Raw genomic sequence first — 23,384 nt, 5'->3', positions numbered from 1 at the left:
ATTTTTCTTTGTTCATGAGTTCGCTTTACAAATCAGACTCAAAATGACTTATATGGAGTTTACATTATTTAGATAGAAGTTTCTCCGTCTTTAAGTGTATGTTAGACTCTGGATTTTTGACTGGTCATCTAATACAAATAACCTGTATTTCAAAAAAAAAGTGGTTAAACACCATACAATCTTTTTCATTTTAGTCTATTCGAAAAACCTTCTTCCGAAGACTCGTATTCCAAATAATGGGAAGCCAGCCATAGTGAAAGCTTCTTTGTCATTATTTACATGAGAAGAGTCACACAGAAGTGGAATAATCAAGGAGATATTAATTGGTTAATGAAAAAATCTTCATCAGATGTTTGAGTTGCAAGAGATCATCATGGAGATTGTTGTATCTTGTATCTTGCACCAATGTTAAGATTGCTGGGGTTGTGTAGTTAGATACAAGTCAAAGATGTGGAAAAGAAAAATTAAATATTCAAAAAAGAGTACGTCACCATAACATAAAATATTCGAGTGATTTCTTTCTAATATATAGTACCTTAATTTCTAAGTAAAAAATCTCTCTTATTGTTGCCCAGATAATCAATTATAAAATAAGAGTTCCATTATAAATGGGTCACATAGATTCTGTTAACAATCATCTGTAGTACAAGATGCAAAATATAACACGTGAGTAAGAAAATTCATTTGTTATTACACTACTGTAATTTGTTCGGTAGCAAAGTCATTCAAATCTTTAAAACAAAAAAACAAAAAAGTTGTGAGAAAAAGTTATTCAAATCTTCAAAATTCAAAACAAACTTGTTCAGAATTTCTAGAAAGTGAGTTGAAGAGTCTAACTGTCTATGTAGAAGACGTTGAAAAGTTGTGAGAAAAATTCATAGTACTATTAATGTTAACTAGAAGTATAACTACATGCTATGCGTGACCTAATTGAAGTTTGAAAAGGGGAGAAGATGTGATATAAAAGATGAGAATGGGGATTGAGAGAGAAGTGTTGCTATGACACAGAAGTGAAAGAACTGGTATTCTACACTGCTATGGTTGTGCAGCAATTTGAAAGGTACAAGTTAGTGCTTTCCCTTGATTGATAGAAAATACCAAATGCAGAGGTGAGTATTGTTTTGCTGCAAATGTTTTTGCTTTTATATTTTGTTGTTTGGTTTTGAACTTTGAAGCAATGTAAAACCATTGCCCTATATGCTAGCAGTTTCAGATAGTGTGCTTTGCATTATTATCTGTGAAGACATCATTTATCAAGAAAAATGCGAAGCTTTTATTGCAGTATATTTCAAGAATAAATAATTTTGCACAGATGAGGGGAAAACACGTTCAAGCCAATCAAAATTACATACAAGAAGATTAAGAACAAAACTAGAAACACAGTGTGAGAACATGTTTTTTTGTTCTCTTAGACTGACTGCCCTATAATGTCGTAGACTCAAGTAGCTATTTTACATTCTGAACTTTCACTTCTGCACAATGAAGAGGAAAACAAGAAAAGGAAGATCACCAAGATCCAAAACTAAATCCATCAACAAGATATAAGATCTCTTAGTCTCAACATCAAATAACGATGGAATCTCGAACAAGTTAAGATCAGAAATCATAACATTCTAAAACCCATAAACAAGTTAAGAATAGGAAGATCACCAAAATGAATAAAAAAAACACACGAGTCTGAAATTTACGAGGTGTACATGGTGCTGGGTCGAAGTACAAATCTATACATTTTTACGTCTCATGAAGTTATAAGAAAGCATCATGTAAAAAATAAACTCCAGACCAAACCATTCAATGAATTGAGCGAAACCGAGCTTCAATTCTAGTTCTAGGACGACAGCCATCATTGGGAATGAACCCAGAAGCACAAGAAACGCCGCCGTGAACAATGAACTCCGACGAAGTCCAATCACCCGATGACACCAAAAAACACAAATCATCAATCCATCAATACCCAACCGAAACCGAAAACAAATTATACAGACACGTAGAGCTCGAAGATTAGATCACAATTCATACCTCATGCACGACAAACGGTCGCCGGAGCCGCCGGAAAACACGTCGAAACCGTCAGAAAGTCCAACCGATCGGCACCAGTGCACCGCCCGGAGTTGGCAAGACCTCTGGAGCTTTCTGATTCGTTCGATCAAATAAGCTCATTATATACTTAAAATCAACGGATAGAATCAACAGTTCAATTGCACCGCAAATTTCCTTTTTCATTAAATCATTATAATTCCTAAACTTCGAAAAATCATAATAAATACATCGGATATTTGAAAAATTCTCCGAAAATTCTTACAGGCACATGACATGATGAATTATAAAATCAAACCCTTAAATTGAAGATTTCACTTTCTTGAAAATTTAGAAAAAATTCCCGAATGTCCTTAACACTTATCGAGCTTACAAATTAAATTTCGCACAATTTTACTTCAACTTCTTGAAAAGGTGCTTGAAAATGTTCTAACCTCTAAGTCAAGTGGTGATCTTTTAATTAGGAGTTACGGAAGCAGATTTAGAGAACCAAAGCTCCGAGCAAAGTTCACATTTGTTGTTGGAGAGCTTGCAACAACTTACTGCTAGCTACAAGGGAGAGATTGCTCACTAAAGGCTACACTGGTGACATAGATTGCCTATTATGCACTCATAGGTTCAAGGACTCAGCACACGTGTTTTCTAATTAAGTGTCATTCTGCAATGGAAATATTGTCTACACCTTCTTTTAATCTTTAGAATAGTTTACCGCCCTGTATTAACTTCAAGGAATGGATGTTGGTGTTGGAAATGAAATATCTCACATTAAAAAAGTGACAAAAAAAAATATTACTTATAAGTAGTGTTAAAACCCAACACCTATTGGGTAATTAAGTTGGAACAATACTTGTTATTTAACATGGTATCTTCCAATTGGGTCTCCAATTGTCATGTGTGGCCGAATTTGGGTTCCTTATATTGTCATTAGAAAATTCCGATTGGAATGCAACAATAAATTGTGGTTTGGGAAAATTAGGTTTTAATTTACAATGTAAAAGCGGTGTACTGAATTGCAAGAGAAAAGGTGCATGAAAATGTTCTAACCTCTACGTCAAGTGGTGATCCTTTTAAGGAGTTATGGAAACAGATTTAGAGGGCCAAAGTTCCAGGCAAAGTTCACATTTGTTTATGGAGAGCTTGCGACAACTTACTGCCTAGCCACAAGGGAGGGATTGCTCACTAAAGGCTACACTGGTGACACAGATTGCCTTTTATGCACTCATAGGTTCGAGGACTCAGCACACGTGTTTTATAAGTGTCTTTCTGCCTTGGAAATATTATCTGCACCTCCCTTTAATCTTTAGAACAGTTTATTGACCTCTATTAACTTCAAGGAATGGATGTTAAAGCCTGCCTTGAATCTCAAGGCAGATGTGTTTGAAAGGTTAATGATGATTATTTGGGCGTTATGGAGAAACTGCAATATCGTGGTCTGATTCTACTCAAACTGCTCAAGACATCATGCTGAGCTCCTGGCGTGGTTAGAGGAGTTTCAGAAAGCTAGAGCATCTGAGAGCAGACCGGTGATGCAGGAGAAAAAAGTGGTGGAGGCCTGCAGAAGGAAGCTCAATGTGGATGGAGCTTTTTTGCCTCAACTGACAAAGGGGAGAAGTGCTTGGAAACTCAACAGGGCAGTTCGTTGTAGCATTTGCTTATTCTGTTCAACATGTAGCCTCAGCTAAGCGAGTGGAGGTTCTGGGCTGTTCTGGCTAAAAGAAAGTTCGTTCTCTTGTTTCAAAAAAAGGAATATCATAGGATCAGTGGAGGTAAATAATTAGCGTGTTCTTTTGGTTTTTGCTTCAGTTATGAATGCCAACACACAATGATAAGATAGCTGGCCATTGTTTACACATCAATGCATGAGATCTATTCTCATAGTTGCTAAGAAAATAGAAAGAACAAGGCCATTGCCAAGGCTTCTTTTATTAAATATTGACGAATAAATATGACCATAAAAGTTAACTGGGAAAGAAGTTGCCCAAGCCAATCAAAACTACAACATATATTATGATACAAATAAGACAAAAAGAATGATCATCAGAGTTCTTTTCACTCTGACTTGCTGCTATGACATCCCTGGAAAGGCTGATTGGATGCACAATGAGGTTGCTTGATCATCTCCTCTGGAAGTTAAGGTACTTGATACCATAAGCAAAGACAAAGAAGAAGAGGAGGACCCAACCAACATGAGCAACGACAACTGGTATGAGGAAGTCGTGGTCATAACCCCAAACCCTTTTAAGGAATAGATCTAATCTTTCTATGCTTCCATCAGAAAGTTCGACAAACTTATCCTTCCGGTCACCGAATTGAGATGATTGGACACCGTAAATTGTCCAAGCAATTGGAGAACCCCAGTAGTACCACCTCCACCAGATCGGGAGTAGCTGCAAATTTAAGAATGAATATTGTCATACTCAATTTTACCTGGTTTACCAATTGAACGCCTAGACTTTCATGCATAAGAGAAACTCCTACATTAGCAAACTTTTTTTGAACATATTCATATTTCTAGAAATCTATTTAAATTATAAAGAATGCCACCTAATTTGGTATATTCGAAAATCACATATCTTCAACATTCCTGGGTATGAGTAAGGACAATGAAAATAATTAAAAAAAAGAGAGAGAAAAGAAATTAAAACATACCGGTCTAGCGAGGAGGAAACCGGAGAACAAATTCCAGAAACTCATGAAGAAGGACATGACAATTGCAGCGATTTGATGGCCGGGAGTTAAGGCAACCACCATCATTCCATACATTGACATGTATGTAAAACACATGAATATAAAGTAGTAGAAATACAAAAATTTCTCAACTTTAAATTCATAACCGATCATGGTAAATAGAAGAAGGGAATAAATGAATGTTTGTATAGCAACATAAATCGTCTCAATGGCCACCTACATCACAATAGTTCATAAAAAGTTAATAAATAAATAACAGAGCAGAACGTATAATTTGGTGTTTGGCAAAAACGAATACAAAAGTGAGTCTCTGTTCGAATATCTTACCTGTGCAAATGCATAAGGCAACTCTGAATACATTCCTGCTGCTCTTTCTCGGTAGAAAACTGTTCTCTCAATCGCAACCACAGATTGCACAGCAGAAGCATTTCCCGCTCCAAGGAAAAGAACAGCAGAATAGGTTGCTCCCAGAAGGTTAATAATATCTTGTTGTTTATCTCTGTCGACAAATCATATGTGTGAGAACTCTAGGAGACAACATGTACAGAAAAAGGAGTGGGATCCTCTACAATTTTATGGAGGTCTAAACCCAAATTGGAGAAAATTTGTAACTGGGTCGCATATTAAAAGAACACAAAAAAAGAAATTGACAAATGGAGCATTATAATAAGTTGAAGTTCTTAAACTTACAACACGTTTCCTTTCTTCCAGAAGATGATACCAAAGAGTACGCCGATCATTATTGTGTTGAAAAACCTGATGGCATTGTACTGCGAATTCCTCCAGTATGACCAGTGTTGTTTCCAAAAGCAAGCCTTGCATTGAGTTGGGAAGCTTTGTGAGTATTGGGTGGGGAAGTAAAGGTCCTTGGAGCCTGGAAGTGGTGCGCTCAATTCCTTGATAAGCTCTTGAACGCTCCTGGACAAGTGACCACAAAATTAAGAATTAATATGAGATTTGGACAAATAAAAATGAAAAGAATACACTTATACACTGCACATACCTATACAGCTCAGAGTTCGCATATATTTCGGCAAAATCAACGTTATTTTGAGCCTCAACTGCAGCAGAGCTGACCTCTAACATCCATGTAGCAGGGTTGTAGCCGTCTTTTATCTTGGGAACTCCTGGAATGGCCTGCAAGAGGTTTTTGATATAGTAACTATTTCCTTCGCTCCAAATCATTATAATTTCATTCAGAGCAATTCAATCATTATAAAGAGGCATCCAAACTATCGAGAATGCAGCAACAATATAATGGTCAAGAACTAGGATTGAACTGAACACTAAAGGTAAAGCATGTATAAAGTTAATTACCTCAAAATATTCAACAAGTTTGTGAGACCGATCACCAAGAGGTCCAGCATAAATCACTTGTCCTCCTCTTTTCATTAAGAAAAGCTGCAACGGATAACAAAATCAAAGTGAACTATAGCACATGACATAGTGAACAATATTAGAGATTGACATATCTTAAGAAATGAAAATACCTCATCAAAAGCTTCAAAAATGTCAATGCTAGGTTGGTGAATGGTGCAGACAACAGTTCGTCCAGTATCGACGGTGTTTCTTACAGTACGCATAACAATGGCAGCTGCTCTAGCATCAAGCCCTGATGTTGGCTCATCCATAAAGATAATGGAAGGATTTGCAACCAATTCTACAGCAATGGTCAGCCTCTTTCTTTGTTCAGTTGAAAGTCCATCAACTCCTGGAAGTCCAACTAAAGCATTCCTCAAGGGGTTAAGCTCCACCAAGTCCATAACTTCATCAACAAACATCTATAGCCAACAAAATCAGAGTCAACTACGTAGCAATCTCCACCAAGTCCATCACAATAATTAATGGTTCACCAAATGATATACCTTTCGTTTGCTTTTGTTGACATCCTTAGAAAGACGTAGCCAGGCAGAGTATAGCAGAGATTCATAAACAGTAACATATGGTGAATGAATGTCGTTCTGTTCACAATAACCGCTAACCCGAGCAAATGTGGCTTGGTTTTTTGGATAACCTGAGATACTAATACTTCCTTCTATATATCCACCAGTCTTTCTTCCAGCCAAGACATCCATCAAAGTAGTTTTTCCAGCACCGCTAACACCAACTAATGCAGTGAGAACTCCTGGCCTGAATGCCCCATTAACATCTCTTAGTAGTTGCAGTCGGTTCTCTTCAATACCTTGGGTCTTCATCTCCTGATAATGAAGCAAATTTGTTACTAGTAATAGATACAAGAATGCCAATTTTGAGTCGCTGCTAAAGTTGATGTTGAAGATGCATTTATTAAACTCAAATTTGAAGCCTTTAAACTTTTTAGTTCTGTTTCTCTTTCGATACAAGTTATCACACTGATTTCCAGAAATTGAAATCTTTGTGGAGATATAAGTCTGACTTACCGCAGGCATATCCACATAGTAGTTCACATGGCTGAAAGCGAGTGAAAGGGGCTGGAAGGGCAACACCATTCCTCGCTTGGCTTGTCCATTTGAAGTTCCTTCTGCAGTTCTCACTTGCATATCAATACCTGAAGGAAATTTGCAAGTAGCCATGGTTATATTTGTGGGGTAATTCATAATTTATAAATACAAAAAGAATCCTTTCCAGTAAATGGATCCATGTCAAGTTATACACAAGATATATAGTATTCCAACCTTCTGTCAATTGTGGCCTCCTCTTGGTTTCAGAATCATCCTCCACAATCAGCCCTTTGTTGTCGCCAAGGGCTAAAATGGGTTACACATAGAACAAATAGTCAACACTTGAATCCATTATCATAACAAAAGATAAATGATGAAATGAATTTTTTTTTACTTACGGTTCAAGTAGGTGAGTGCTGCTATGAACAGCCCATTGAAAAGAAAAGAAAACCCAAAAAGCGCTCCAACACAAATCCAATACCAATATTCTTCAGTGTACAAGCCTCTTTCTCTGAGAAGGGCTTTTCCGAGAGTAGGCTGAGTGGAGGAGTTAGGGGCAGGCTGTTCCAAGGAGAAAAAAAGTTGTTGTTAAACTTGAGAACTTGAGCCAGATCATGGAAGATTGAACCTTAAATTGTTATTAGTAATGTATAGGATGAAATCAACGGAGATTTAAGATGACTTACGCCGCCCCATCTTTTATCAAGAAATTCATTAATAGCAATTGCATTTTGTCCATACATCATAGGTGAGACATAGTAGCCCCAAATCATCCATGACTGGATGTCATCTGCACAAGAAGATGAGAATAGTTTAAACAATTTGAAAAATTATAGCATTCTAATTGATACAAGCATTGAATAGAAAAGGAGACTGACCTTTAGCAACAATATAACCTCCTAGGATAAATACCAATAGCAGTGTAAATGAACCAATTGTGTTAGCAACCACATCTGATCTTCCAAGCGCTGCAATGAAACGGAAGAGGGAGAGTGCCATCTGACTTATACCAATGAAAGCCAGTAACTGTTTGAAGAACCTGAACATATTGAACATACGTCAGACAGAAAAACAACCACTATTTTTAATTTTAAACCTCACATCTAGCCATATATAAAACATCTGCAAATGATACTAGTAAAGTAGTAATAGAGTAACACTCACCTACTAGGATCAGGTGCAAATCCTATGGTGTAATAGGTAAAAATGATCCATATCACAGATTCCAACACTGAAACAGGAATTCTGGTCACCCAAATGGGCAAGGCAAAAGCCCACGCTGGATAGAACAAGGCATCCCTCTGTTTAAAGAACACTGGAAGCCGGAAAACTGTCATTGCAAGCTCTGCCACTCCATTAAACATGACGTTAATGAGACTGAAAAACATTGCCCCCCAATACTTTGCTGAACCATTTAGATCCCCAGGTTTCATTTCTGTTCTTAAGAATACGGTCAAAGCAATTGTAGCCATGATGGCAATCTGTGTAGTTTTGAATATGTACACAAAAGAGTTCCGCTTCATTAGGAGCCATTCCCTTGCAAAGCATGCCTTGAAGAGCTCCTTATTGGATATTCCATACTTTTCCTTGACCAAAGCAGCAGGATGGGCATGTCTTTTATCATAAGGAACTCTTAGTTCTTCCCCAAGCCGTTGGCCAACATGGAAGGAGCTGAATGCCCGAGCAAAATCAGATACTGTGACTAATCTGTAAGGTTGGTTCTTCTTACACCAGTATTGTTCCTGGTCCTTCCTTGAGGTCACTTCTTGCAAGAAGTCTGCAACACCTTTTCTGTCAGGGCATTTGAATCCCATATATTCAAAGAACTCGAGGACATTCTCACGTGGGCCTTGATAAACAATCTGACCCTCGGAAAGAAGGATAATATCATCAAAAAGATCGTACGTCTCAGGTGCAGGCTGCAAGAGAGAGATGACCATTGACACATCCATGATGTGAACCATCTGTCTCATGTATTTGATAATCTGAAAGGTTGTGGAACTGTCCAACCCTGTTGATATTTCATCCATGAAAAATGCTTTTGCTGGTCCAACCAACATTTCTCCTGCATTCAGTGAAACCCCCTCAAGTTATTACTGGAAATATATTTGACATTAGTTATCATTCCACAATTTCCATGCAAGCAAAAAATGGTCAATATGTATTCAGCGAAAGATAAGAAAGCATAATCATCATGGAACAAGTCACATACCAGTCGTGACACGCTTCTTTTGTCCACCGGATATTCCCCTTCTCATGTCATCACCCACCATAATATCAGCACAGATGTCTAATCCAAGTATCTGTTAAAAGAATCAGATACAATCAGGTTAGCTTGTACAATATACACCAGAGTAATAAACAATGAAGTCTTATGTTTGAATCAACAGACCTTGAGGACATAATCTGTGATCAAACTTGCTTCCTGGCCCGCCACAGATGTGGCTTTCATGTATGCATCAATCGCAGGATCTGGTTTGATACCTGCATCTTTCTCCCGTCTAGACAACTCTGCTAGTATATCATACCTTGTTCCAACTCCTAGGCAACGTCCGGAGAAATCAAAGGTTTCACGAACTGTCATCTCACCATAATGAAGATCATGCTGGCTAATATAAGCAGAGGTTCTCTGAGGTACAAATTCATTAAATTCATGGCCGCAGTAAGTCACTTTCCCATTTACCTGGTTAGGAGGACAAGTTGTTAATACAGATGCAAAACAAGACTTGTAGGCAAATCACATAGGTTACATAAACTGACAAAAGCTGAGACAGAGAGAACGACAAATTACCCTAAGATCCCTATCTAGTTTGCCAGAAACTGCTTTTAGCAATGTTGTTTTTCCTGATCCCGGAGGCCCAAGAAGAAGTGTCATCCTGAAAACAAACAAAACAACAAGCTCATGGATGGAGCTCAGAAACTAAACCATGTAACATCAAAGTACTTTTTTTAGGATATGTAAACCGACTAGCTCTGCAACTTTATGTCAATCATTATTTGAGATTTTTTTAACAAACTAATATGTGAAGTTTATTCATATAACAGTACAAGTGCAGCCAAGAGATTTAGATCTGCCAAATTCATGCGCATACCTTGCTGGTTTGATAATACCACTAACATCTTGTAGTATCTTAACAACTCTTTTCTTCGATGGTGAAAGTCCAACAAGTCCCAGTATTCCCTAATCACATAAACAGTAGTTTAGAGATCTATAGATTCACAGAACGCACAAAGAATTAAACTTTTCTACTGGGAAATGTTTTTGCAATAATACCTCTAATGCGTTCAAGGTGGAATTCCACAGAGTCGGAAGTGCTCTGGTGCCTACAAACGCATCTCCCTCAATTGATAAATTCTGGAATCTAACCTCAACTTTAGGAATATCAATACCAACCCTGTTCCCCAAGTCATAAAACAAAATTTAGGCAAACATATAAATCACAACTTGGCTGGCAATAAAGCCAAGCAAAATACATCTCTGAACTAATAAGCTAACAAACTAAGAACATTCAGATTCAAAGCAACCTTAGATTCCGAATCATGGGAAAGAGAAATAAACCTGTCATTTCTGGCCCTGAGCTTCTTCAAGAACTTCTCGTTGTCCTCCTCAATAACCTTAAGTATGCTTTCCATCAACTGCTTCTTATCTTGATCCCCAAGATGCGCAACGTCAACTTCTTCAGCCACAACCCTTCCATTGCTCATCACATTCCTCAACATGCCTCTCCTCATCCTATCATAAGTCGGCAACCGCTCTATGGCGGCCCACTTGAGCTCCTCCTCCTCGTCCAGCACCGGCTGCCGGACGCTCCGCTGGAACACGTCCGGCGCGTTCCACATTTCTCGGACACTCGTCGACCGCCAGCTCCTCCGGCTGCTCGACTGCCTCATTAAGTCTTCTCCCGCCATTGCCGCCGCCATTTTTTGGCGGGAAGCAAATCAACTCACTGAAGTTGGTGCAACCCAAAATGGGAAAGTGATGATCAAACCTCAACAGCTAGTTGCCGGAAACGAAAGTGATCAGGTTTTGTGGTCTGAAAGTTGTTCAGACCGTGAATATGAAAGAAAGAGGAAGAGACGTGTTTGTTGTTTGTGAGGAGTTTTGGGTGTGGATTATATAGAGAAATGAAAAGAAGGGCAGGTCAGAAAGCGGGGATCGGTTTGGTTTTTATTTTTTAAATTGAATACATACAGAAAAAGCTTCTTCTCTGCAGGAGATAGTCTTCGGTCAAATAAGTGGGACTTGGTCTTTTTTGGTTAAGGAGATTTTATGGACTCGAATAGGATAAAATATAAAGGTTTTTATTTTATTATTATACTCATAAATCATTCCAACTTTAGCACGTTTGCTCTAAGTCTATAATAAATTGTTTGCGCAACTTTCTCACTGATCGAAAACTTTTATCGAAATTATTAATTTATGATATCAGAAAACTCGATTAAAGTGTCAATTACTTAACCTTCCAGTCTAATGTTTTTTTTTTTTTTAAAGGGTATTGATTTCATTATATTCAATAGCCATAAGTAAAGGGGTAGAGTCTAACATGCACTTAAATAGGAAACAGACAAATCCCGAACTCTATCAAGCAAATGCAAACTCATTACAGATCTGTTTTGAGCTCGTTATAGCAACGAGCTTATAGTACAAATAACAACTCCGTGTTTTTTAGGGCAAAATCATCTTCTAACCTCCCATTAGCCAATCACGATATTGCGGTACCAACAGAATGTCACTTCCTAGCAAACAAATAGAAGCAACTCCTTGTCCATAAGCAGCTTGGGGTGCACCTACCATTCAAGATATTTACCAACTCCAATAGAAGCCCTGATATGAACAGATAGGCACTTGCAGACCGTAAATTGACCTGAGCCTAAAAAGGTCCAATTCTTAGCCCAGGCCAGGCCATCCCAATCCACTAAGTAATAAGTGAGGGTGGCAATACACCCTCCTGGAAAGCCCATGGATTAGGCTCAAGTAGCCCATATGTGAGTCTAGGCCCAAAGGCCCAAACACACACACAAACAACCCTAGCAGGAAGATAGGCCGTCTCCTGCCATGCCGTCGCCACCGTCAGGACTTCCGGCGGGCGTCCTTTTCCACAACATCATTCGCCGCCCAGTTCTAGATCTGCCCACAATCGAGACCACCATAATCAAGCCCCGTCCAAGCCGGAACCACCAAAGACCCGATATGCTGTGTCGGGCTCCTCCCCAACGACCGGACGTTGCTAGCTTATTCTACAACGCCGATCATCTACCGATCAGAATCAGGAAACCTCCACCTAAATTCCGATCACCAAGAGCACCGAGAAAACAGCTGGTACAAAACCGAAACTCAATATCCACAGGTCACGAGCGCCAGAATACCGTGCCTAGGCTAGAAGACCGTCGAACCCTTGACTAAAGTCCTCTCTGCACTTGACAAAATCCTAGGAGAGGAGAGCGTCGCTAGTCTGTTAATCTTGTAAATGTTTAGATTCTTGCATATGGAAATAATATATGTTGAAGGAACTAATAAGGTTTTAACTCTTGAAGCTATAAGATAAATGGATGCGAATTATTCAAAGGATTTTTTTTTATTATTATTATTACATCAACAAATTCAAATTACATAAAATAAAAATTAGTGTTGATTCACCAATTTTTCTCAAGAGACCCTAGGAGGCGTGACAGGTCTTTTGACAAGAGTGTATGCCCGATAAGACGGTACACCTTGGCAGACGGGCTAGAAGGGACTTTGTATATGGTGATGAATGGTCCAATCGAAGAGTAAGCTGCAAGGTGATGGGGTCTAGGGCGCTTAGAGGATTTTACGGCAACAAGCAACAAAGGGTTGATGGCCGGAAGGTAGGGTTGGGGTCGCTTAGCCCTAGGGTGGAGTGCGGACAGCCTGTGGGTGTTTCGAGATGGTGTCGCCGAATCAGAGATTGCCTGATGGTGATGATCGGGCGGTGGCATCACTGAGATTCACTGGGTTCAGATCAAATTGGGTTTAGATAAAATAAAAACTTTTTTATTGTACTCATAAATCATTCCAACTTTAGCATGTTGCTATAAGTCTATAATAAATTGTTACACATAGAAACCTTCCTCACTTTGGTCGAGAACTTTTATCGAAATTGTTAATTTATGTTATGATATATCTTTTAAAAACTCAATCAAAGTGCCAAATACTTAATCTAAACACAGTCTAAACTTATTTTTTATTTTTTTTTTATATTACATCAACAAACTCAAATTACATGAAATAAAAATTAGTGCAGATTCAACCAACTTTTTCCAAAGGACCTAAGAGGCGCAACAAGTCTACCAGCAAGACTATATGCTCAATTCGACGGCACACCCATGCGGCGGCGGCGGATGGGCCAAAAGAGACCTTGTGTCCAATGATGGACAGTTCAGTCGAAAAGCAGGCTACAGGGTGATGGCGTCCAGGGCGCTTGTAGATTTCAAGGCAATAGGCAGCGGAGAGTTGATAGTGGAAGGCTGGGCCGGGGTCGCTTAGCCCTAGGGAGGAGCGTGGATGGCTTGGTGGGTGTTTCGAGATGGTGTCACCAAATCGGAGATCACTTGATGATGATGACGGGGCAGTGGCACCGTTGAGTTCCGCAGGGTTCAGATCAGATCATTTAGATCCGATCTAGTCTTGGTGGTTTGATTCCAGAATGAGAAGGGGCAGTGGGGCTAGATGGCAGGAAGTAGGTGGCGCTGGCGTTGATGCCGGTGGCGGGATAGTAAGGGAGGCTTGGTGGATGAGCGTCGTGGTTTCTGCAACATGCTAATTAGACTTAGGCCTGTTGGGTCTTGGGTCTGGGCTCTGGCCCTAGACCCATTTTACTTTTCTTTTTTGTTTTATTATTTTTAACTTTTCGTAAGACGTGGCTCTATGTCAGCAATAAATCCCTACCACTTTTTGGTAGGGCGACGTGAGTTTTGTCCCGGTATGTATACTTAGTGTGCCTTGTATGGTCTAGTGAGATGAAGAGCTGTTTGCTTGATCAAATGGACGCAACCTTCTAATGGCAGGTATGAAACGGAGGGCGGATTTGTTTTCATGCGACAACATAGTAGAAAACCTGTGCTATTTGTAATTATGCTTCTTCGTGATAAAATTATATTTCTGGTATGTCACCACTATGTTATTTTTTTTTTTTTTAAGGAGTAACCAGTCGAGCACTTTTTGCTAATTGTTGCATGTTAGAATACATAAATTTAGTGGAAACTCCTGGTATTATTTCAGGATGTTCACTTGATGCTTATTGTAATTTTGGGTTTAGGCTGTATGTCACCCTCTTGTATTCTGCAGTTTTATTAATCAAGGCTTGAGTGGCAGCCGTACCAGCCTCTCTTTCGACAACAAAAAATTAAATTATTTAACTTATCTTTCGTGGGTCAAACTCACAACCTCTTACTTACAAATAAGAGATTAATGCTACTAGACCAAATGATACAACTTGATTTAAATTTTATAATTGTCAATTGTGCTATATTGGATTGAGCTACGTTTTTTTTTTTTTTTAGACCGATAACTTTATTACCAAAACTGGTAACATTACAAAAAAAATCTACCACGAGGTTGATAAAGTAATCTGGGGTTCACATCCAAAACCAATTGGCAATGGATGGAGTGGCCCAAACCCTTATAAACCCATACGCAAGGTCCCATTTTTCCCATGTGGGATGTATATATTCTCAACACGCCCCCGCACGTGTGGCGAATTTTCAAGCCATACACGTGGACAACTTTTTGGGTGACATGGAGCCCGTGTGGCCGTTTGGCATGCACACGTGGGTAACCCGCTCTGATACCATGATAAAGTAATCTGGGGTTCACATCCAAAACCAATTGGCAATGGATGGAGTGGCCCAAACCCTTATAAACCCATACGCAAGGTCCCATTTTTCCCATGTGGGATGTATATATTCTCAACAGAGGTGACCGGTAAATATAAGCTTCCCAAAGCATTGAGCAACATTGAAGGAAGGAACCGTTGACGCAGAATATGAAGTTTGTCGTCTCAATCTATGGGAAAACCTTCTTCCAACGAAGGCTAGTATTTCAGAAGAAAAAAAAAGGGCAGCCAGCCATAGTGGAACTGTGGAACCTTCTCTATCAGTGTTGACATGAGAAGAGTCTTACGGTACTATAATAATTAAGTTTCAAATAAAAACGGAATGGGATATGTGACATGTGATAATACGTATCACATGAAGACTAACAACGTAATTTTCCAAGGGATGACGTAACCACCCAACTAATTGATAGCACAACAAAATATCTGTGAACTGTCTCAATTATGGTCGCACAATTGAGCTCTTCTAGATGGTCGCTGTGGGCTGTACAAAAATAGCTAGCTGTAAATACCCATGACCCAATTAGGATAATCATCCCAAAGCTAGGTTCCCATTCATTGATGGTACACTTAGACACCAAGTCTTCCATCCAATCAAAGGGTGATCATTTTTCAGAGTCACGTAAATTTAGACTTTAAAAGGGCACTAAATTTTTTCTTTTCTTTTTCGACTTAATTGTATCTTGACACACTCAATTAAAATTACTAATCTTACGTTTTCACCTTTGAAAACATTGATTTTTGATATGTAAACTTGTTATTAAGAGCAACTCTAATACCAACTTCTTCATATTTTAAAGTTGTTGGAGTTTGAGAATAAAAATTATGAAAAATTTTAATTTTTACTTTTCTGTAATACAAAAATTATAGAGAATGTTGCTTTAAAACCTTAACTGAGAGAATGGTCTGCTGACAGCAGAGAAATTAAAAGCAAAAGGTTGGTCTTCAAAAGACTACAGACTGTGCATTAGCCTGGGAAAAATCTGCCAAAGGAAAAGGGTAGGTAATTTCAGTATGTTGGTGGCCTCCAAAGAGAATTTTGTTTGGAAAAAAAAAAAAAAAGAATAAAAGAAATAAAATAAGCCGCCTAACGTTAGCCAAATGAGGTTCAATGAACCACGTGGGAACAAATCAAGTCTTCTAGATGTGTTTTAAAAACCGTTACTTTCAACGTGGAATTCCATGAGTGTGGGATTTCCACTCAGCAATAGAAAATTCATCCGACATTATTGGATTGGTTTTGGTTTTTCTTTGCCTCTTTTAACCACCTAATATATCTAATTATTACTTACAAATGTAATTACAAGACGAATGAAACTGTAGTTTAGTCAAAAGAATTTCTTTTATCCGATAAAAAATAATTAAATGTTCGAATCTTTCCGTCCTTTGATAATCAAAACACTTTGAAGGTTGAGTTTTCATGGTTTGAAGCCTCCTAATAAGTCAGCGTTCATTTGAAGAAACAATCATAGTACCAAATACCATGCTTAGGGTCTCAATTAAGTATCAGATTTATTGACAATTGAATGTTAAGATGAAATTAATTCCTGATTTGGATAGGATAAGCAATTCCAAATGGAAAGAAAAGCAAATATCCTTTCAATTTGTGGCCAAGTATTATTTTCGCAATGCTTACTGAACATGGGAAAGGGAAAGCAAAGTCATTTTCAAGCCTCTTTCTTATTAGAAACAAGATCATTGTTGGCTACCATATATGGATATGAAAAAGTAAATCTCACGTCCAAGACACAATAACATAAGATGAGTGGGTGATTTATTTCTAACAGCACAAAGGTTTTTGAGATAAAACCCTATACATTTTGTTGTTATAGAGGAGCTTTAAGCAAAGAGAACATTAGTAATGTAGACGGTCAATGTCAAAGTAGGGGCCACCCAGATTCCTACCAAGAATCTAGACGGTCAATGTGACATCTAAAGGATGCAATAACCACTTCAAGAAAAATTGCTACCTAAGTGGGAGCGGGTCCTAAACTCATTGAGAGAAGGATCGGTGTAGTAGAGTGACTTGAAGACTAGGTAAAGCGAGCTAGACTCGAGAAAAATCTTGATAATTCTTCATCAAATGTAGACTTGTAAGAGACAATCAAGGAGATATTAATTTGGTTAGTGAAAAGATCATGTATCATGCGTCACGGTGGAGATTATTGGAGTTGTGTAGTTTGATACAAACTAAGTATATGGAAAAGAAAAATTTGACCTTGAAAAACGAGCCATTGTAACGTGAAATATATATATATATATATATATATATATTTATATATACCATAAAGAAAAATTTGACCTTGAAAAACGAGCCATTGTAACGTGAAATATATATATATATATATATATATACCATAAAGAAAAATTTGACCTTGAAAAACGAGCCATTGTTCGGGGTAATACCACCGGCATTTCACACAGACACCAACATTAGGCCATTAGCTGGTTGGAAGTGCGCTGGGCCACATTATTACAAAGGACCCAGTGGAATTTGTTGCGGGTTGGATCTGTATTTGAGTGGTGATCGACTTTCTGCAACTTGTGGTTCCACAGAAGTTTTATGGTGGAGGACGATTTGGATCTGAACCTTGACTTCTGTTTTGAAAATCTGCACGAACACTGTTGTGACTGCGTACTGCAGCCTTTTGACTCATGTGGGCCTGCCCTATGCTGGGTGACCGCTACCTTAGCGGTTCAGGCTATAATGGCCCCGATGCAGCGCAATCTGGAACGAGCCCTAGTTAGGTTCGAAAGACACCAACTGCATGTCCTTCTCTGGTATTCAATGCTCATGTACTGGCCACTCTCTCGTGGACTTTGGCTACGGTGGACTTCCGATTCTAACACCGTGACCTTCTCAAGCAGTGACTATTTGATCACTTAAGTATACTGGCGGTGAGTAGTGTGCGGAGGAAGGGGGATGGTGATGATAGCTTGTCACTCAAGAAACATAGGTTCAACTTAGCTGTTAGTGGTTTGCCTTAAGTTACTATTCCTTCCAATGTTGAGAACTCCGACCACCCTAAAGAAAAGAAGCTTGTAGTTGTCTAATTTTGTTTTTAGTTTTGTCTACGCTAACTAAAGCTCTTCTAGGAGCTTTTGCAGAAGTGTTTGGTTTCATCGTACCACAATACAATTGCGTGCTTGGTGTACCACTCATGCTCATAATATCATCATGAGGTAGTCTCTTATGTACTATTCTAACCCATGTTTATGGTCATATTAATACTATGAACCCTTTAGTTTAACACACACACAGGGCTAATCAAGAGAGGATATCCTTAATTTAAGAATTTAAAGATTTTTACTATTTTACACAAGTATATGATCTAATCAAATGATTTCAACCATCGATCCTTTAGATTTCTATGCAACTATTGTATCTATAAAAAATCAACCAAACCCATAATCATTTGATCACTCAAAATTGTATAAACAAATGTAGACTGTTACATAAAATATTAAAATTAAAAAGAACATTGTGCTAATCAAATGGTTAAACATTTTATGATTTGGCTAAATTTTTGTAGGATTCATATGTGTATATGTAATAAGAGAATAAATGGTTTAGATTATTAAACTACATGTTAAAAATAAAAACATACTCACATTTTAAATTTAAGGAGGTCCTCTCTTGTTCTTTCCTATGTATGTATGTATAATCGTGATTTATGTTTCTAAACATTAATAGTTCAGATTGGATAGATTTGTTTGTCCATTGATTTGATATAATTTGGTACCTTAACGATCATCAATTTGGCTGAAGGTCGAGATGCCGAAATGTGATTTAAAAAAGTGGATCCCACAAGAAATCCCTTAAAATGACCCAAAAAAAAAATTCTCTTGGAGCATCTCTAACGGAGTGATCAAATCTACGTGGAGACCTCCAACAGTAATAAAAGACATGTAAAACTACTTCAACCCATAAGTCATATCTGATATGCAAATTACATTTTGACTTGGGCTGTCAAATTTAACAGAGCCAAAGTCATCTTTCTTCCTTCTCCCCCCCCCCCCCCCCTGTCCGACCCCACAATGCTTCATTCTCTTTCTCTTTTTCTTTCCAGTTTTGCATCTTCTCAGGTTATTGACCCACATCTCAGCAGATGAAGAAACAAAGAGGAGTAGAAGAAATCCAAACATAACCAATCTTGATGTTGGTCAAGGGTCCATATACAAAGCCATGATGGAATGCAACACCGAGATTCGATTTTGAAGGATGGATTGAAGCTTTAAGGGAGTAGAAAGATGGTTTTTTTTTTTTTGGTTTTGGGAGAAAACCACAGATGCATGTAGGCCTGGGCATGGTCCCAGCCCGACGTGACATTTGCAAGGCCTGGGACTGAGCCCGAATTGAACGGGCCGGGCTTGAATCACATTTTTCAGTCTTAGGAACCGAGAAGCCCGGACCTTGAATGAACCGGTTGGTCCTCCCAGTTTTTCGGGCCCAAAAGTTTAGTTTGGCTTAGCTTCATGTTCTCCACAATTTTTCATCATGATCTGATTTTTTGGGTTTAAAGCACAGCCTAACGCATCATACAAATCACAAACTAACTACAAAACGAAGAAAATAGCATCCAATCTTCAAAGTTTCTTCAAAGTCACATAGTTTAAATTCAAACCCTTTAAACTGACTGGAATGACGGGAACCAACCACCATCTCACTCCCACAAACCGAAGCTGTGTTTTCCATTTAGGAATTAGGGTTCTGAGGTTTCGTTCTTCGAAAAAGAGGCTTGGGGTTAAGGATAGGATTGGGAAATCAGATATTTGATGAAGTCAAGGAAGGCATTCAACGGGATTGAAGAATGGGTTTGACGAATTGATTGGAACCTGGGTTTGACGGAGGGATTGAAGGCTGGGTTCAACAAATTGATTGCAATCTAGATTTGACTGAGGGATTGAAGGCTAGGTTCAATAAACTGATTGAAATATGGGTTCAACAAAGGGATTGAAGGCTGGGTTCGACGAATTGATTGAAATCTGGATGGGTATGGAAGTAGGTGGGTAGTCATCTATCCTTGATTATGCTGTGGATTGGGATTTTGGAATAGAGGGTGGGTCTAATGGGATTTAGGCTGGGATTGGAAATTTGGGGTTAGAGAAATTTAGGGTTCTTCTTTCTTGTTCTTCGAAGAATAGAGAGAATTTGAGTTAGAGAAAAATGGGGTCAAGTGGTCAACTATGGATTAGAAAAGTAGATTGATGAAGAGTTGAAGACTTTGGATGATCTACTAAGACTTTAGGCTTGTATGTACAGCCTATAATAGAAAGACATGTGGCATAATGACATATATAACATATTCGGGCTTTTATATTCGGGCTTTCACAATGGTATACTCTCAGGCCCGGGACCGGCTCGTTTTATTCTTAAACGATCAGAGCCTTAAATTTCTGCATTTTTTTTTCTCTCCAAAGCCTGGCCCGAACCCGACTGTCCGGACCGGTCCGATCCGGGTTTTCGGGTTTCCAAGTTAAAATGCCCAGGCTTAGATGCATGTCTCTTCCTAATTCGGATGAGAAAGTGAGCCACAAAGTCTGGTTCAACTAAGGAGTAGGTCATCTGAGAGGATAATGATCAATTTCTTTTTGTTTTGCCTTGGGCTGCAGGAAATCTCTCTCATGATGGAAGAGAGGATTGGAGATGAGGGTTTTGGTGGAATGGTTTTCCAAACAGGGAAGAAGTAGAGCTAACCACGATAGAGGAGAGATAGAGAAGAAAGAAGAAAAGCGATTTTTTTTGTTATAAAAATTCTGCAAATTAATAAAATAATATTTAAAAATAATATATCCATTGGAGTAGAAATTTGTCAAAATAGCAACTAACACGTCAGCCTTCAAATTAGAATCTGGCACAAGCACTTTGACATCTCCATTGGAGATGGTCTTAGTGAAAGGGTCGTGTGTGTGTGTGTACAGGGTGCTTCTAGTGAGGAATCCCTTTTTTTTGGTCATTTAAGGAATCACTCATTAGACATACTTTTCGATCATATATTCACATCTTAACCATTCGGTTTTTAGGTTATATATGAGTAGATCATCTCTACAAATTTTCAGCCTAATTGATAATCATTGAGACATTCATAACTGCGATTCACAATTATGAACATGAATGGTTCAGGTTGGACATATTATGTTCGTCCATTGATTTAATCTAGTTTGATACCTTAACGATTATCAATTTGGCTGAAAATTTGCATAAATGATCTATACATTAGGACCTAAAAATTGAATGATCAAGATGCCGAAATACAATATAAAAAATGGGTTCCATTAGGGATCCTTTAAAATGGCCATAAGCAAAACACTCAAAATTGTACTTATTGTTTCTACCTAGCTAAGGGATTTCTCCAATATTTCAGAAAAAATATTTCAATAAATAGCAAAATTATAGATAGGGAACTCTCCTAGCGACCTACCTAAATTATTGTAGAAAATTTGGAGATCAATGATTGGACTATGCAAACTAAAAAAAAAACCTTTTTATTGGTAAAGAAAGATATTACTCGATCCATTTCCCTATCGCTCATGATATATGTAATAACTCAGGCACCCATTTCAAATGCCTCTCCCATTTTAGCATAGCAGGATTATGAAAACCCATTAGAAGCAACGAGCCGTATTGTATGTGCCAATTGCCATTTAGCTAATGAACCAGTGGATTCCACAAGCTGTACTTTCGGATGCTATATTTGAAGCAGTTGTTTGAATTCACTATGATCTGCAAGTGAAACAAGTTCTTGCTAATGGTAAGAAAAGACGCTTTGAATGTGGGGGTTGTTCTTATTTTACATGAGGGGTTTGAACTAGCCCCGACCCATCGTATTTCGCGCGAGATTAAAGAAAATATATGAAATTTGTCTTTTCAAAGTTACCGCACTACTAAAAACAAATATATATATATATATATATATATACACAGATCCTATCCAGAGCGGAGCTCCGCTTTGAAATTAATTTGTGAAGTTTGAGTTTTGGGTCACTTTTTGGTCGCATATCCACATCTCGACCGTTCAGGTTTTAGATACTAGTGTATAGATCATCTATGCAAATTTTCAGCCAAATTGATGATCGTTAAGGTATCTAACTCGCTTAAACCAATGGACGGACTGAATCTGTCAACCTGAACCGTACTAGCTTTAAGGCAATTATCAATGCCTTAACGATCATCATTTTGGCTGAAAATTTGCAGAGACTATCTATACACTAATACCTAAAAACTGAACGGTCGAGATGTGGATATGCGACCGAAAAGTGACTCAAAACTCGAACTTCACATGTTAATTTTCAAAGCGGAGCTCCGCTCTAGATAGGATTTGTGTGTGTATATATATATATATATATATATATATTTCAGAGGAATGGAGTCAAACTTTATTCAAAGAAAACATACTAGTGATTACAAAGTTTAGCATCTATCGTACATTACAAAGAAAGGAAGGTACAGAAGAGTAAAAGAGAGGTTGGCCAGTAGCAACAGCTTCTGCAGCCATCCTGTGAGCTGCAATGTTGGCTTCCCTTCTTGTGTGCATAATTCGAACATTGGGCAGAGCATCAAGAAGCACTCCTAGATCATCATAAATCCGACCCAATTTGGAAAAGTTAACACCAGCCTAACACAACTGTTGTTGGATGATTAAATAATCAATTTCCACAATTGTAGGTTGCAAAGACTGGTCAACAATGATTTCGAGGGCTTCCCTACACGCGAGAAGCTCAGAATGTTCAGCAAACAACAATCCCAAGACCGGTCTGCCCTTCCCCACCAAAAATTGTCCTGAATGATCTCTTAACACCAAACCAAACAAATCCCACCAGTTCCAGAAGCTATATCAAAAGCCCCATCAATGTTCAACTTAACACAACCAAAAGAGGACATTTCCAACAAACTGCCCCAATATTCCTGTTTCCTTAACTAAGATTACAAGAACTATGGAAGATGTAATCTTAGAGCCTAGAGGTGGAAAACAGCACTTCATCACCTACAGTCTTAGTCTTCCCCTCCCATACTCTACTATTTCTTTCCTTCCACACCCCCCATAGTAGAAAGATCAACATATCAAAGTGTTGAGTAGTTAAATTACCTGAACAAAACTTAATCTAGTCCAGCACACTCAAAGAATCTGTCTCAGTCGTGAAACATACATGAGCAAGTGTTTGACTTGAGTTGAAAACTGCCCTAGTAAAAGGACAGTCTCGACATAAATGTAATGTAGTTTCCTGCCTCCCAATGCAAAGCACACACAGCTGGGTCTCAAGCTTAACATGTTTGGTTACCAAACGATCCAATGATGGAAGAATATCATTACAAATCTTCCACATGTTCACCTTAGCAGTTCAAGGGATCTGAGCCTGCCATATTTTCTTCCAAAAAGTAGTAGAA

The 23,384-nt window shown here is 38.4% G+C and overlaps 1 protein-coding gene across 1 annotated transcript; it reads right to left on the bottom strand.

Moving 5' to 3' along the window:
- Positions 1-3,927: 3,927 nt before the first annotated feature.
- LOC112201711 (pleiotropic drug resistance protein 2) lies at positions 3,928-11,313 on the bottom strand. Its single transcript, XM_024342621.2, has 20 exons — positions 10,705-11,313; positions 10,420-10,540; positions 10,238-10,326; positions 9,937-10,021; positions 9,538-9,828; positions 9,358-9,448; positions 8,310-9,210; positions 8,024-8,184; positions 7,832-7,935; positions 7,544-7,706; positions 7,380-7,451; positions 7,125-7,252; positions 6,591-6,923; positions 6,216-6,506; positions 6,043-6,126; positions 5,729-5,862; positions 5,416-5,643; positions 5,053-5,224; positions 4,687-4,941; positions 3,928-4,424 (listed from the first exon to the last, which is right to left on the bottom strand). The coding sequence occupies exons 1-20, from the start codon at positions 11,064-11,066 to the stop codon at positions 4,152-4,154; spliced, it is 4,338 nt and encodes a 1,445-aa protein (XP_024198389.1). The 5' UTR covers positions 11,067-11,313; the 3' UTR covers positions 3,928-4,151.
- Between the last annotated feature and the right edge of the window lie 12,071 nt (positions 11,314-23,384).

The sequence above is a fragment of the Rosa chinensis genome, chromosome 5 (assembly GCF_002994745.2).
Source record: "Rosa chinensis cultivar Old Blush chromosome 5, RchiOBHm-V2, whole genome shotgun sequence".
Lineage (NCBI taxonomy): Eukaryota > Viridiplantae > Streptophyta > Magnoliopsida > Rosales > Rosaceae > Rosa > Rosa chinensis.
Note: the sequence above shows the minus strand (reverse complement) of the source record. Positions and strands in the feature narration are given on the sequence as shown.

Bases quoted from the DNA above. Each gene is read 5' to 3' on its own strand.
- LOC112201711 (XM_024342621.2), bottom strand. From the start codon at position 11,066: ATGGCGGCGGCAATGGCGGGAGAAGACTTAATGAGGCAGTCGAGCAGC. The intron at 7,936-8,023 runs GTCAGTCTCCTT...CTTCTTGTGCAG, and splicing joins AGGTTATATTGTTGCTAAAG to ATGACATCCAGTCATGGATG. The intron at 6,507-6,590 runs GTATATCATTTG...TGTTGGCTATAG, and splicing joins TCAACAAAAGCAAACGAAAG to ATGTTTGTTGATGAAGTTAT.